Source organism: Furipterus horrens, unplaced genomic scaffold, assembly GCF_987537825.1.
Source record: "Furipterus horrens unplaced genomic scaffold, mFurHor1.1.pri manual_scaffold_4, whole genome shotgun sequence".
Taxonomy (NCBI): Eukaryota; Metazoa; Chordata; class Mammalia; order Chiroptera; family Furipteridae; genus Furipterus; species Furipterus horrens.
The window spans coordinates 117,646,559-117,663,078 of NW_028327174.1; the positions used below are offsets into that span (position 1 = coordinate 117,646,559).

The 16,520-nt window shown below is 38.3% G+C and overlaps 1 protein-coding gene across 3 annotated transcripts in view; it reads right to left on the minus strand.

Moving 5' to 3' along the window:
• The window catches only part of SYK (spleen associated tyrosine kinase), a 94,187-nt gene that overhangs the window by 15,472 nt on the left and 62,195 nt on the right, over positions 1–16,520 (minus strand). For all 3 annotated transcript variants that reach the window (XM_090273976.1, XM_090273974.1, XM_090273975.1), the window contains 4 exons: positions 9,080–9,167; positions 7,719–7,884; positions 3,888–4,097; positions 2,797–2,986 (listed from right to left, as the gene is read on the minus strand). In XM_090273976.1, the coding sequence (XP_090130102.1) occupies positions 2,797–2,986; positions 3,888–4,097; positions 7,719–7,884; positions 9,080–9,167 (654 nt within the window). The remainder of the gene's footprint in view (positions 1–2,796; positions 2,987–3,887; positions 4,098–7,718; positions 7,885–9,079; positions 9,168–16,520) is intronic.

Below are 16,520 nucleotides of genomic sequence, written 5' to 3' on the forward strand. Positions count from 1 at the left end.
AGTCTTCTGCATATCCAATGGGCCCTCCCTGTGCCCGTTGGGGCGCTGATCTTATGTCCATTGGGGTGTGTCCGAGGGGCACCTGGACGCGCGGCCCCGCGCACCTGGGCCAGAGAAGGAAGGCACCTTCCTATGCATGCCCACGTGACCCAAGGGGAGGGTTGGGGAGTGGGCGAGCGCAGTCCTGCTCCTGCGCTCCTCAAGAATGTCCTGTCACCCCCAAACTTTCTCCCCCTCTCTGTAGTTCACAAGAGAAAAATACAAAGGAAAAATTACGTTTTCACTTGCACAGCAGCATGCTGTCTCCTGTCTCCCAGCGCCAATGCCACCTGGTTGAGTCCCATCTCTGCGGCAGAGATCCGCTTTCCTCCTGACTCCCCTCTGGGGAAGCCTGTGGTTGCCAAAAAGTCTTTGTGTCCTTCCAGCCACAGCTCGGGTAGCCACCCGTCAGGAATCCCGTTTTGTCCCTTTTTCCTCCACTATCCTCACTAAACAGGTTGTTCCCAGATGGTTTTTCTCTAATCCAGCAGTGCCAAGGCTCAACTCCTGCCAGTGTCCAGCTGCTCACTGAGATGTTCTGTCTGCAATTAGTCCAAACTATAGACAGGTCTCGGGAGCCTGAGAGCGCAGCCTCCTTTCACTCCTCCATCTTCCTTCCTCCCACATTTTTCATATTCATCAATAACTTTATTGATTTGGATATTTTGAGTATGTTGGCTATCTCCCACTATTGGATTCTAGTGGGTAGAGGCCAGCGCTGCTGCTAAACATTTTCCAATGCATAAGACAGCCCCACAGCAAAGAATTATTTGCCCAAAATATCAATAGTACCAAGAAACTTTGCAAACCACTTTTAACATGTGTGATTAGTCACAGCACCTTCTCCATATACTGCATAATTTTTTTGCATTTCAGTTGTGATTTTATCTTTCTTAAAATAATAAAGCATAATACACTGAAAATGCATATTTTCTTCCATCTTCAATATTAAAATGACTGCGCAAAATTTCACCAATTTTGATGTTTTCTTTTTAATGCATTCTGATATGACAGCTGTCATAATATAATCTAACAAAATTGTTTCAAATGAAGTTAAAGACAACTAAGCACTTCTAGAGCCATCATGTGGAAAAAACTAAACAAACTTTTTGGCCAACCCAATACTTTTCCCAAGTCCCTCAGAATAATCATTATCAATGACAGCTATAGTGGCCATTATAAGGTGAATAATTGGCCTATTTCAGTATTGTTGTGTCTCAGGATGTAGGGATGGCCATGGAGAAGGAGTGGGGGGTGGGGGGCAGGGAAAGCTGGCCACTGGAACAATCAGAACACACACATTTATTGAGTTTTCTGTCTTATATGGGTACAGTTCGTATCACTGCAAAGCAATTATAATAGTAACATCAAATATCACTGATCACAGATCAACATAACAAAAAAATAATAAAGAAAATGTTTGAAATATTGCAAGAATTACCAAAATGTGACACAGAGACACATAGTAAGCAAATGGTGTTGGAAAAATGGTGCTTATAGACATGCGCAACACATGGTTGCCAAAAACCTTCAATATGTAGAAAACACATTATCTGCAAAGCATAATAAAACAAGGTGTGCCTGTATTTGCCTGGTGTGCCAGGTATTTGTGAGGAGTTGCTGTATCAAAGGGCATGTGGTTTACAGTCTGGTGCTGCACAGTTCAGCTGCAGTGCACAGGTCTTAGAAGGCCATACTATCATTTCTCTTTAATTCTGTTCAATTTTTTATTCTTTTCCATCTCATTTTGTTTTGTTTATTAAGAAAAATCTTCCATGTCACGATGTTCTCTCAGTGTTCAGAATTTTTTGTAGCTTCTAACATGGCTTTTAGTTTTTTGTACAGTGTGTTGATTTGATGCATATATATATATATATATATATATATATATTGTAATGTTAGCTAGCATATCCTTCACCTGACATAATTAACATTTTTGTTGTTGTTATGGTAAAAAATTTATTATCTACTCCTTAGTAACTTCCAAGTATACAACACAGTAACGTTAACTATAATCAACATGCATTAGATCCCAGAAGTTATTCATCTTATAGCTGGAAGCTTGTATCCTTTGACCACCTTCACCCATTTCCCTTCCTCACAATTTACTCTCTGTTTTATTGTGTTGTTGTTGTTTTTTTTCCACATGTGAGATGATAGCGTATTTGTCTTTTTGTATCTGACTTATTTTACTCAGTATAAAATGTTCTCAAGTTTCATCTATGTTGTTGCAAATGGCAGCACTTCCTTCTTTTTAATAGCTGAAAAGCATGTGTGTGTGTATTTTTTTAATCTATTTACCCACTGACAGACATTCAGGTTGTTTCCAAATCTTGGCCATTGTAAATGATGCTGCAATGAACATGAGATATAAAGACATCTCTACAGATAGTAATTTTTCTTCCTTTAGAAAAATATGCAGAAGTGGGGTTGCTAGATTGTATGGTAATTCTATTCCTAATTTTTTCGTGGAACTGCCATACTATTTCCCACAGTGGCTTTGTCAATATAAATTCCCATCAACAGTACACAAATGTTCCCTATTACTGATTCCCTATTGTTCCAAGGAACATAGCTTGGAGAGTCTTTCCATTTTTAACAATAAATCAAAACTTAAGAAGAACATGTTTTTTACATAGTTATTTTTAAACAGGGAAATTGCTTCTGGAAACCCACCATAATGAAATATAAAAGAGATACATTCTCATTTTAGATTTTAAGCACTGCTGCTTTGAATACTGGCTAAGTTGTTCTTACCTTATAGTAGTTTTCATCAGCACGAAGTGCTTTGGAAAGTCCAAAATCACTGATCTTAGCATAATGTTGGGTAACCAGCAATACGTTTCTTGCAGCCAGATCTCTATGCACAAAATTGCACTCCTCCAAATACTTCATTCCCATAGAAACCTGATGAACCAGCTCTATGATGTTCTTATCCTTGACATGCCTGAAAGTCAAGTGTGTCATTAGTGACGGTGGGTAGTAGTCCATTTCAGAACAACCAACTGTGCTCCTCACATAGACAGAAGGCAAGTCAACTCATTTCCTATTCTTCTTAAGCAAGATTCACTGGTGGTGACAAATAATCTTGTTAACCTATAACTGTTCAAAAGTAAACATCATTCTCCCACTGTTCAACTGGTCCAGTTTTCAAGGCTTGCTTTGAATTGCACGAAAAGCAGTATAATAAGGTAGTGAAACCAGGCTCAAATTTTGTTCCAAAATTGGACAGAAAACAAAACCAACCCTGAATCAGTCATTAATCTGTGAAGCCAGGGTAACACCTCTTTCTTATAAAGATTAAAGACATAGCCTAAGTAAAGTACAAACATAATGTAGCAAATGGGATTAAGTAACCCATGACTTCTCCTATGAGTATTTCACATGTGTTCTTCCATCTCAACAATGGCTTCAGAGGACAGCACAGTAATGGATATTTTCAGAATTACTTGAGGGAACGTAGAGATCAGCCTGACAAGTAAGCCATTACGGTTATTCCCTATAAAATGTTTATTAAATATTTCTTGTAAAAAACACAGTTTTCCTAGTGAGGTGATATCGACTGCCAAGATATCCTAACACTGATTCTATCACTGAGCCGATAGAGAGTGAGCAAAGGAGAATGAAAATCAAATTTTGGAATGAGGGCTTTGTGGTTTTTTTCCTTCAAAACAAACAAGCAAACAAACAACAACAAACACTTGATCCAAAGACTATAGCTATCTCCCTTCCTCTCGCAAGTTTCCTGTACTGTATAGGAGGAGAGAGGCTTCCTGAAAAAACTAGGCTACTTTGTGCAGTTAGGTCCCGACCCTCGAAGTATAAACTTCTGGGGTCCCTAAAGATACCTGTTCTGCTGTAAATATTTATTGAGTGGACCGAGTTCTGCCATCTCCATAACCAGCATCCAGGACTCAGCTTCACAAATCCCAATCATCCGCACAATGTAAGGGTTGTCCAGCTGCTGCATGACATTGGCTTCTGCTAACAGCTCATCCTTCAGAGCCGGGTCATTGGCTTCATTTTTCAGGATCTTCACAGCTACTGTTTTCACACCTCTGCAAAAGAAATCATAATGTATAAGAAACTTTTCAAAGTGGCTCACTTCCGGATAAATATCTTCTAGAAATGGGGTTATACAAATAACAGCAACAGAATGGAAATGCATCTTAAGAAACCATGCTATAAGTGACTAGTTTTCCAACAATGTTTTGTCATTTTATAGACAGAGAGTAACACTTCATTAGTTAAAAATAAAGGGGTAGGGGGTGGTGCTGAAGAATGTCCCAACTAAGCAGAAAGCCTAAATATAACAGACTATTTAAATACTTTTCAAATAGACCTTACAGACTTTGATATAAATGGACTCCTGTAACATTTTGAGATTTACCAACTCAGATTATGTGTAATGTATGTAAATACAACATCCCTTTAATATATAGATGCAGAGATAAAAAGCATATGTTGTTAAAGCTCATAGTTTACAAAATACTTTTAAACTGAGCTTTGTTAGTTTTAAGCAAGCCTCAACGAGTTTGCAAAAAGTTGTTTTTCATTTTCTAATAAAAATATCACATTGTTCATGTTTGAACTCTTGAAAACATTTTGATATAGTGGAGTTTACGTAAATGGAACTTAACTATTCATGCATGACTTGAAAAACTGCATCTCTCAGTGATACAATTTCCACAAATGCAGGAACTATAACTCTTTTGTTGAACTCCAAAACGGGAGAATAAAACAAGAACTATCCAATAAAACAGGTAAAATAATATAGTAGCAGATTAAGTGTGACATACATTCAGATAAGCACAGACAGCCTCAGTGTAGAACTTGATGCGTGTTCACACGCTGGACACATGCTGTAACTCCTACACAGATGGAGGCACAGAGCACCACCAGCACAGCAGGAGCCCCCCTCACCCTCCTCCAAAGATCATGGAAATATTGTCCTATGCAATCTGTAGACAGTTTATTGTTTCACCTTTACATTTCAATCAACCATCTATCTAAACTGGTTTTGTATATAGTGTGAGGTAGGGTCAAAATTAACAAGCAAAAATCTTTTGATTCTTCCCAATGTTTAAGGAAAAAGCAACACCCATAGCCTCTTCCAGGACAGAAAAGAGAAAGGAAACTTTACAATTCATTTTTATAAGGCCAGCATTACCCTGATGCCGAAATCAGGCAAAAATTACAAGAAAATAATTTACTGATATCCCCCATCAACACAGACGCAAAAATTCTATGAGAAATAATAGGAAGTTCAGTAAATTACGAAAAAGATATTATGAATATATAATTCATGAATAAGATGAGTTTATTCCAGGAATTCAAGGTGGGTTTTATATTTGAAAATCAATCAGTGTATAACTTACCACATGACACAATAAAGGAGACAAACTATACGTTTATCCCAACAGAGGAAACAAAAGTATTCAATAAATGTAATACACATTCATAATTAAAGACAAATCTCTCAGAAAAATAAACATAAAGTTAAACTTTCTTAATACAATAACAACAGCTATAAACCCAACAGTGAAACACTGAAAATTCTCCCCTGGAATCAGGAATGAGGAGGGAGGCTATAACCTCTTCTATCTTATGCTGAACCACAGTTCTTGGCTAATACCATAAGGCAAGAAAGAAATTTGACAAGTATAAGGATTAAACAGAAGGAAATAAAACTCATTCATAGATGACACATTCTGGGTCACAGACTACACAGATAAACTACTAGAAATAACTAGTGAGAAATAAGAGGTGAATGCAGCAAGGTTGCTGGGTATCAGGTCAACAGGCAAAACCAGTTATATTTCCATATTAAAACAATGCCAGTGATAAGCATATATTAACATAAAAGTACTAAATACCTACAAGTGAATCCAACAAAAAGACCTCAACACAGAAAACTAAGTAATTCTGAGAGAAACCTGAGAGAAATTACAGATGACTCAAGGAAATGGAGTGTCGGGTCATGTTTATTGATTGGAAGACTCAATATTATAAAGATCTCTTCATGCCCCAAATTGACCTGTAACGTCTTTCCTCTTCCCAAACTCTCTAGTTGAATTTATGTACAAGTTGGGGGGGGGGGGGCTAAGAAAATCCAGAATTTATTTATAAAAAATTGTGTATTTATTCTTACATGTTTAAACTTCAGTCACCTTCAAAGTACTCTCCATTTAATGTAATACACCTATCGATATGTTTTTTCCACTGTTCAAAACAGTATTTGAACTCATTGATTTTGATGCCTTTTAGTGCTTCTGCTGTTTTTTGTTTCACCTCTTCCACGTGGCAAAACATTTCCCTCTAAGGACTTTTTTCATCCAGAGAAACACAAAAAAGGTTGTTTTGGAGGAGAGATCAGGTGAATAGGGAGGGTGGGGCTCAGGGATAATGCCGTATTTGGTCAAAACTGCTGAACACTCAGCGCAGTGTGGGCAGGTGCAATTGTAAATCACCTGTCATGAAATGGGCAAATGCATGAAAGAGTCCTCAAAAAAAGTTCACTGAAGCTGAATGCAGCCTCTCACAACAACACCAGCTGGTACACTGATACAGATGGGTTCCTAGGACACTCACCTAGCAGGAGAAGCCTGTACTACAAGAGGTCTGCCCTCCAGAAGATACTTCCATTTTGGGGGGTCCCCCTTAGTATCTATAATTGTGTTTATGTTAATTTACATATGTAATTAAGCCAGAAATTTAACTATCACAAAGTAGTTGTGAAAATATATACCTTAATAGAGGATAATTTAAGACGATGTTACAAAATGACTGTGGTAATACATATATATTTAAAATAAGCATATTATTAAAAAATACATATATATTCACAAATACTTAAAATACACACATATATACAGACACGAAAGAAGCAGGATTGAAAGCAAGACTTTCTGTGCCCACTTTTATATTTTTGACTCAAATTATGTAAATTGCTTACTCAAAAATTCCTTAAATTTAAAATATCTAACAACAAAACCGAACTTATTCATATCAGTAACATACTAATTCAAACATTTAGAAGCCAGTATTTTTACTGAATATTCTATGTGGGTTGTCTTCTAAAGACCAAATGAAGTGCAAAGAGATTTTAGTAGTTTAGCAATTCTAATTGTTATATAATTATAGGATAAAGCAAGTAAATAATTATACTAATAATATTTGGAATTAGAACATTTCTGGGTAAGAGAACCGAGAAACAATTTTTAAAATCAAAGAAAATAAGTAGACAACAATGTTACTGAATGACTGCATTGTAATTAAATAATACATATGTGTATGTGTGTGCATATAAAGATCCTACATATACACACATACACTGAAGTTAGTTAACAAGACTAGTATTTGGGTAGTACAAACAGGACACTTTTATATTATGTTTTGATTATCTCTATTTTCTAATTCTCTATAAGACACATGTACTATGTCCAAACTAACATATATAATTATTATATACATACCTAATTACATAATAGTTGCTTTCATGGTGATAATACCAGAAATGAACAAAAATTATACTGTTAATAAAAGAAGATTTAGCTATGGTGTGGTTACATTTTGTGTTTGGGATTAAGGGAACTTAATAATTGCATACGTAGTAAGTATCTAACAAGTCAGCTCATGTGAGAATGAGTATGGTGCGATGGTGCAAAGCCTTGACTTACTTTTTCATCTGGTAGTAGCCCTTCTTTACAGTGCCGAAGTTACCAGAGCCCAGTTCATTGTCCTCCAGGGTTAGCAGTTTCCTGTCCAGGTAGACCTCCTTGGGCCTGATCTCCTCAGGGTCTGCATAGGGGCTTTCATACACTTGTGTGTCCATGGGCAAGGGTTCTGCAATCAAGTCAAGAAACACACAATCCTGGGGCTGGATCCCTAGTGAAAATCCAGCATCTACCACTACTACCTCCTGTGTAGCCATAGTTTCCCTTTCAAAATCTTGGCCATTTTGGGCAGTAAGTACTCAAGGTATGGTCTCACCCAGTCTAAAAAGCCCCTCATGCCCATTGTACTAGACTCCCATTCTTGCATTAATGTTTATTAAGAAAGAGTCTTTCATGCCAGAGGCAAAGAAAGATGAGGTCCTCCTCATGGGCTATGGTGACTTCTACTATGTCTGAAAATTTTTACTCTCCTTCCATTGAGAGGTGCCGTCTACATCACTTCCCCTTAGTGGCTTTTATAACTGTCAGCTAACAGAGTCTATCAGAAGTGATGTTTATGATATGCTCAGGAGAGGTTATAAAACGCATATTTTCTAGAAATCTGGCTCTTGAAGCTTCAGATGTCATACAAGTTGTCCAACTGCCTTGACACCTTCTGTGCTGTGATACAGCCCAAATCATATGGAAAGACCAGGCTGAGAGGCCTCAGCACTAAGTGGAGATAGGCAGATGCTGGCCAACCCCCAGACCCTGGCCTCACCATGGCCTCCACCCCTGCTAGCCCAACCTGACTGCAAGAGGCCCCTAACCACAATTGTCCAACTGAGCCTTGCCCAAATTCCTGACCTGCACCAGATAAAAGAGAGATCAATTAAATGATTGTTATTGTTTTAAGCTACTAAGTATTGGGGTGGTTTTATAGCAATGAACAGACCAAGTCACCAATAAAAAATGGGTCACCTAGAGAACCCAAGAAGGTCATCCAGAGATCCCACTTCCAATAACAAGTCTAGTAGAGGGCTACTGAGTTCACTGCGGGTGGTTACCCTGAGCTGCAGCCTCTGTGGCCTCATACAACCACCACAATTCCCTAAACGTGTCTACAATTCCAACAGCTAAGACATCTGTTCAGGTTCTCCCAGCCACCCATTATTGCACTCGGCTGAAATGTATTAGTGGACACAAACATCTTTCCAAGAACACAATATCAAAAATATGAACTTTGAACAGAATTAGTACTGCAAGAGATGAGTTCAGAAGAAGCAGCATTGAACATTTTCAATATGGCTAATTCATCACGAGGGAGGCTGTGTGGACCACTTCATCCAGCAGTAAATGCAGGTGACTAAAACGGTGTCTCTCACCTCTTTCTGCAGTCCAGGGCCCTCGATCTGGCTCATAGGGATTGAATGTCACGGAGCTCTCTGGCCGGTTCCCCTGAGATGAGGAGGCCTGAAGCACACAAATAACATGTCACCTTTCTTCACTGATACTCTGCTGAGTTGATCCATGTAATTATTTTTATTTTCAAATAGTCACATTTAAGGTATTCAGAGAAGACAAAGGGAAGAATGAGAAAGAAAACAGGAAAAAAACAATGTGCCTTATCTCATTCTTCGGGCAACTGCTTGGATCCTGGAGGGCCAAATGCAGCTCATGATCCCATAACTCAGGGCCCACCAGGGCCTCAGAGGCTACTGGAAGGAGTCACCCAGTGGTTCAGGCAGAATTCCCTCCCTACTTACAACTCTTTCAAATCCTATCTGCCCCACCCAAAACATACTGCAAGTATTTTTTATTCCCTTGGATTAATTTTCCTCCATTAACTCTTTCTCTTCAATTACATTATATGGAAGTTATTTCAAAAACAAACATTAAATATCCACCAGTTGCTTAACCCACTCCCTAATTCCACAGTGTCTTTGCAGTGGAGTTTTGGCCCATCTTTAGCTTCAGTGAAGATCTAGCGACATTTTTTTGATGCCAGAGGGTAGCACTGGACACTCAGTAACCATCATCATCAGCAGCAGCAGCAGCAGCAACTCTGTGAGGTGGAAGCCTCTTGCTAACCTGAGAAAAGTAATTCTTCCTATACCCAGAACAGGTAATGGAAGCATATTAAAGCAAAGCTTTGCTGGCTGTTATTATTGGCATCAATTTGCATCATGAAACCATGAGGGGGAAATCTAATCCTGACATTCCTATAACCTTTCCCCTTTGAAAGTCTCCATCTGTTACCCACCTACAAGAGTATTGCTACTAAATTTAGCTCATGGGAAAACCACAATTCAAACCACTGGTTTTTGTTCTGAGTTGAGTAGAAATTTTATATATCCATTGACCTTATTACTGCCCAAGCATTGGCCATGAAGAAATGAGATACTGCCAGATTTTGGAGACATTTAAAGAAAGAGAGACATTAAGCTGAATTGTACACAGTCACTTATGTTCCAGCACACACTGAATATCCTTGACTGCCTTTCTGATGGCACAGTCCCAGAAAGCAGAAGTACAATAATGAAGTCACAGTGAGCCACGGTCACCGCTTGGCCAGTTGTCTCCTAAACCTCGACTTCCTTCTTCACGCTGTCTACCTTGCATGACAGAGTCGCTGCTAGCAGTGACAAAGGCCTGTCTGATGTGGCTAAAGGACACCTGCTCTTATGTGTCGACAGGATGTCCCTGGATCCGTTTTCTCATGACTGTCTCAGCATTCTTACAGAACTGTTTATAGAAGTAGCTATGATAGGTCAGGCGTGAAAATGGAGTCTAAGTTCTAGGGGCACAGTAATTCATTCTCATCGTTAGAGCTCTGTGAGACCCACTGTTCATGCTTAATAAAAATGTGTTAAACAAACATGTGCTGAATGAATGAAGCCAGGGGATGTGAAGTGTAAACTCATGTGATTTAAAATGAGTTATTTTTCAAGTTTTTATACTAACAGAGGGAAAGACGTGTGCATAATTCCAAATGACAATCTACCTCTTTTAGAAATTTTTATATAATTACAGGATGTGCTGTGAGTTCACATGTCATTTTTTTATAAAATTACCCTGTCTCAGCAGAAATTTCCTAGGAGAAACTCGTAATTCCCAAGGCTCCCCATTCCTGCCTTTGCTTGGTTCCCTCCTGCAAGAAAACTCCAAGATTGAAATGGTTTGAAAATTTCAAAAATGTCTCTTTTGGGGTCACATTCTATCATTTCAACATTTCTGGTTTTCCCTGCAGGTAGATAAGTTATGAGATCCAAAGCCAAAACTTCAGGAGACCAGGACACAAAGGGGACCCCAGCACCCCTTGTCTTCACTTTAACCCCTCCTGCCCTCTGCCTACTGAAGATCATATCCTGGGGCTGTTGCCTCTCTATCCTGAGAAAGAATGTTCTGCAGAGCAGGAGGACTTCATCAAAGCTGTTACAATTAAGCCAGAATGCAGTTATCTGACATACGACTCATGTGGGGGAAGAACTTTTAAACAGAGGTGGGGTTAAAAACAAAACAAAACTGAAAACTATACCAAGGCCTCAAGACTAAGTCAGAATAAGTAGTGATAGATACAGCAAACTTGCCCTGGACAGAGTAATGCATACTTGGGTTTGTTGGTGTGGTGTTCACCCCCAGTCTGTCTGGACTATGGGTAGGGAATGGGTTGAGGGTCCCCTGTGGAAGGTGGGGACATGTTTTTTCACCCGAGGTGGTTCAAGGCTTCATTCTGTTGCTACCCTCACAGACCACCACAGAGTTACAGCCTTCAGAGGCTGGCCGAACCCCACATTGCCCTCAATGACCACTGTAGCTCCCCACCTGGACCTCTTGCCTCATGCCTGCACTAGGACAGAGGATGGCATCACACTTGGGAGGATGTTCCGTGGAAGACACAGGGGGTTCCCTGTTGTGTTAGTTAAAAGGGTAGTGGTGACTTTATGGTGAAGATGAAGATGCAGAAAGCATGTTTCATCTTTCCTGAAGTACTGGATGCATAAGTCATTTAAGAGAACAGCAGCAACAACAAAAACTTTCTGAAACCAAATACTTAGGGGAAAGAAGAATTTGAGGATTTTATGAAGAATGAGGTCTAAGGCATAATGGTAAATTATAACAGTGTTGATTAGTATTTTTACTGAAATTTTAATTTAATAAAAATCATATTGTTGGTTCACTATACCACTGGTCACTATTCAGTCTGCTTTGTATTTGGTAATTTATTTTGCCCCAATCAATAGTATCACCTTTTCTGCTTTTAGAACAAGATATAAATGAATGTTGACAATTGCTTTTTTTCTATTTTTGCTGATACTCCAAATGGAAGTCAAATTGGCAGGATGACACTAGATGGCACGAGCTATCTTAGTTTTCTACTTCGCAAAGAGCAAGTTACAATTTTTAAGTTTTATAAATTTCTGGTAAAAACAGATCACTCCACAATAAGAAAATAAAAGTTAAGTTAGGTTGTAAATTATAATTCCTGATCTTTACTTTTTTTTTCAGAATTAACTGCAAGTAGAAAATACATTTGACAAATACTCATTGAGAGCCTACTTTTAAGAAGTGGGGATTCAGTAGTGAACAAAAGAGAAAAAAAACATATTGCTTTTATGGAACTGACAGGTTAATTCAGAGTTTCCTGATATGGGAGTATTGTGCATGTCCTAGGAATGTCCATTTCTAGACCTTAAGTTTTAGACTTTTCAAGAGACATTTTTGAATCAGGCAATGGCAGTAATAAAGAGAAAGGCATACCTGTTACAATTGTAGTGACAGAAAGAACCAGTAGGTTTCAGAAATACTGGCTGCCATAAACTGACATGGCTCTCATCTCTGTTGGAATGACCAGGGTCTCAAAGGGGAACAAGGTCCTACGGCTGAGGGCAGACCCTACTTGACCAGGGCATGGGATATATATTGGGTTTCTTCAGATCCATGAGGATAAAACACTTGACCTTCACAATTAATCTTCCCTCACCTTAGAAGCAAAGAGATATAATCTTTCCCTTTACAATGACATAAAAACACATTTTCCCAAGGGTCTGGCCCACAGCTTTGGCATTACCAAACCAGTATGACTTGAGAACTTCTTCTGTCTTCCTTTCTCCCAGTGAATCCCTAGTAAACTGTGCATTTAAATGTCTTAAAATATTCCAATCATCAATGTATATATTGGAATAAAACATGAAAAATGGATTTTAATGTGTAATTCTGGAACACATTTCTACAATTAAGTTAAATGTAAATGCTGTGTCTCAAAGAATGTGCCTTTAAAATGTGGAACTGAAACACTGTCTTTAATTCTTTAAGGATTCTGTTCAAGCTCTGCCAATCTATCTTAACAGAAGGATAAATGTATGTACTTATAGTAGCAAACAAAAAGATTCCAGTACTAGTAATAGGACAGATTTTATTAATTTCAGTACTACCAGTCCTTAAAGAAAGTGTATGCAGGAAGCAGGGAGAGGGTAAATCATACTTGTATTCTTTAGTTAAATTCAGTTATATTTTTAAGTATTGAAATGTTACTAATATCTAAAGAAAAGTTTAAAATACACCTTTTCAGTTTTTATTATAAACTTTAAAACTATTTGATAATTATCTTCAAATAAAATATTATTTTTAATTACCTACCTACATGATAGATTTGATTCAAGCTTTAACATATACTTTTTTTGCCTGAATTATTAAAAACTATTTATATTGATCAAATTAACAAATTCAAGAAAGTATTTATAACAGATGAAATATTTGACAGAATTCCCAGTAGTCTTTTCTCATAACTGGTTAAATAATAGAAAATCTTCTTCTATTTGTGAAAACATAAATATTATTTCTCCTAAAATATTTCTGATGAGCAATTAAAATACTTTTAATCTATAGCTTAAATCACACAATTCTTTCATTTATTAACTGCTGATATTTTTGGCATCTATGAGAATTCAATGCATTCTTCAAAGTTGTTATAAATTTAAATGACCTCCTATTTTGCCAGAAAAGCACTTTCACAGTATTAATAAATCTCTTTTCTAATACTTAATTCTTTAAAAACTGATTAAGTAATTTTAATAGTTGCAAATATAAAAAGGCACAACAGGTTTTACAGTAAAAAGTGGTTCTCCTTGACATCACTGATGGCAACTTCCAAGGCAACTATTGTTATCAGTATTTTCTGTATTCTCCCTGAATATCCTATACTATATCAGTACAAATATATGTGTATGACATTGCTGTCTGCAATTAACATTGGATTTTGGAAATAATTTTAGATCTCAGCTGCCTCCCATTATAAATGGAATTTACTTTCCATTGATAGACTTTAAATTATTTCCAGACATTGTCAATTATGCGATGCTGGAATAAACACTTTCATATATACATGATTACACATAAATGCAAGAAAATGTGTACAAATAGTTAGAAATAAAATTGGAATTTAAATTGTATGTGCTTTTAATTTTCAGGGATGTGGTAAAAGTGCCATTCTGGGAGTTGGCATCATTTCACACTTCTGCAAAGTGTGGAAGTGCTTATTTACACCTTTGCTGCCCATTGTGTCACCAAGACATTTTATTTGGGATTAGTTTCACAAGTGGACATAACAGAGCACCATAGTTTTAACTTGCATATCTCATTATAAAATGGAACATCTTTGCCTATGTTTAGGGGCTATTTATGTTTGTTTTACTATAATCGACCTATTGACATTCTCTGTCAAATACCCTGATAGTTAAAACTTTTATTGATTTGTTGACTCTCTTTATATATTAAAGATAGTAATCTTACATGTATCATTATTACTAATACTTACTCCCAGTTTATTATTTCTGTTTTGATGATGTTATGATTCTTATCCTTGATTCCTTATTTTTAGGTAGGCTTACTAATATTTTCCTCAACTTTCTTTAGACATGTTCTCCTTTACTCTAAACATCTATTAAAACTTATTTTCTAGATTTTACTTTAGTCAATGTGAGTGACCTGAGCTGGCTTCAGCCAGCCTGGGACAATGATGGGGTAGGAGAAGGGCTCATCTCCTCATAATCCTGGCTTCTTCATGTCAACCTGGCTAGCCTGAGCTAAAGTCCTCTGTTTTTGCATCAAACCTGCTGGGAAGGGATTTTGTAGATCTAATCAAAACCTCTAATTAGCTGATTTAAATTAGCTGATTATTTTGGGTAGACCTGGCTTAATCAGTCCAGAGTCCTTAGAAGAGAGTTGAGACTTTCTGAAGAGAGAAAAAGGTGGGGTGGTGCACAACTGACCCCTCCTGTGAATGACAGCTTCAGTTGTACCTGAGAGGTTCCACCCTGTCCTGATTGTCCCTTCCTGATGGCCTGCTTGTCTAGCCCCTACAACTGTGTAAGGCAAGTCCTTGTGTTCAATCTATATATGTGGCGGGGGGGGGGGGGTATATGCATACAGATGTGTGTGGACATTATATATGTACATGTGTGTGCTATACACATCCCTATACATATATGTGAGGGCATATTTGTTTTATACATAAATCTTTGACTAGTCATGCTCCCCTGGTTGAACTCTGAATGATGATACACCTGCAAAACACAGAATTAAGATGAATGTGGAATGCTAAACCACTCACCCCTGGGACTGCACCTGAGCTAGGGGGCTATGCATTGGCACACAGGCTTTGGGCTGTTATGAAGAACATGATGCATAAACAAGGGTATGAACTAGAGGTGTGGCCCCTCATCCCCATGTGGCTCCTCCATGGCTGCCAAGCAGACGCTGTGAGCGGAGTGGCCAATGAAGCTGGGGGAGCAGATGGGATGCTGGGCACACCATGGGTCCTGCCTGCCCTGTGTCATTCTGTGAAGCTTTGTCAAAGCAGCATCATTTGATTAAGAACTCTAGTATCTTGGGTTTGACCGGGAAGTCACTAACTTGAACCGAATTTATAATCATAACCTTGAAAGGACAATTTATGACAGAAAAGCACCCTAAATCAGAATACACTTTGAACCACTGTAGTTGATGAGGCACAATCCAGCCTGTTTCCTACTGGATTATAGTCCAGTAGGGCACCATCCTGGCACCGAGGGGAGCCCTCTCCCAGGAGAAGGGGCACGTGCTGACAGGGGCCCAGGGCCAGGTGGGCCAGAGGTGGCAGCCGTGGAGGAGTTTGCCTTGAATCGTGGGGAATGTGGACCTTTTTAAGTCCAAAGCCTCAATCACCTCGTGGCCCTGATCTTGAAACAAACACTAAATTGTGCGCAAAAGGAACACTGACATAGAGAATGTATCACCTTGATAACCTGGTCCCCACCTCCTAACATGCTGCCCCCTCAAAGGCAGCCCTCACTGTCACCCCCACAAGTGATGCTCCATCTTATCTGACATTTCTGTGGGCTGATCCATGCTGACTTGGAATACAACATTAAAATAAAAATATTATTCAGGTTTATCACATAAATTTCCCCCTCAAACACTACCTTAATTCACTTCTGTATGGTCTATGTTCTATGGTCATAGAACAGAAAATGTCTTGAGTATGAGTGCCTGCTTGGGAAATTTTTACTAAACAAGATCTCAGAGCTTTTATGCTTTTAGGAGGGGGGACCCCAAAATACCCAGAATTTATTTATAAAAAATTGTGTATTTATTCTTACATGTTTAAACTTTAGCACCCTCAAATTACTCTCCATTTAGTGCAATATACCTATAGAGACATTTTTCCCACTGCTCAAACAGTTCTTGAACTTGTCGATTTTGATGCCTTTTAGTGCTGCTGCTGTTTTTTTGTTTCACCTCCTCCACATTGGCATAATGTTTCCCTCTGAGGACTTTTTTTCATTG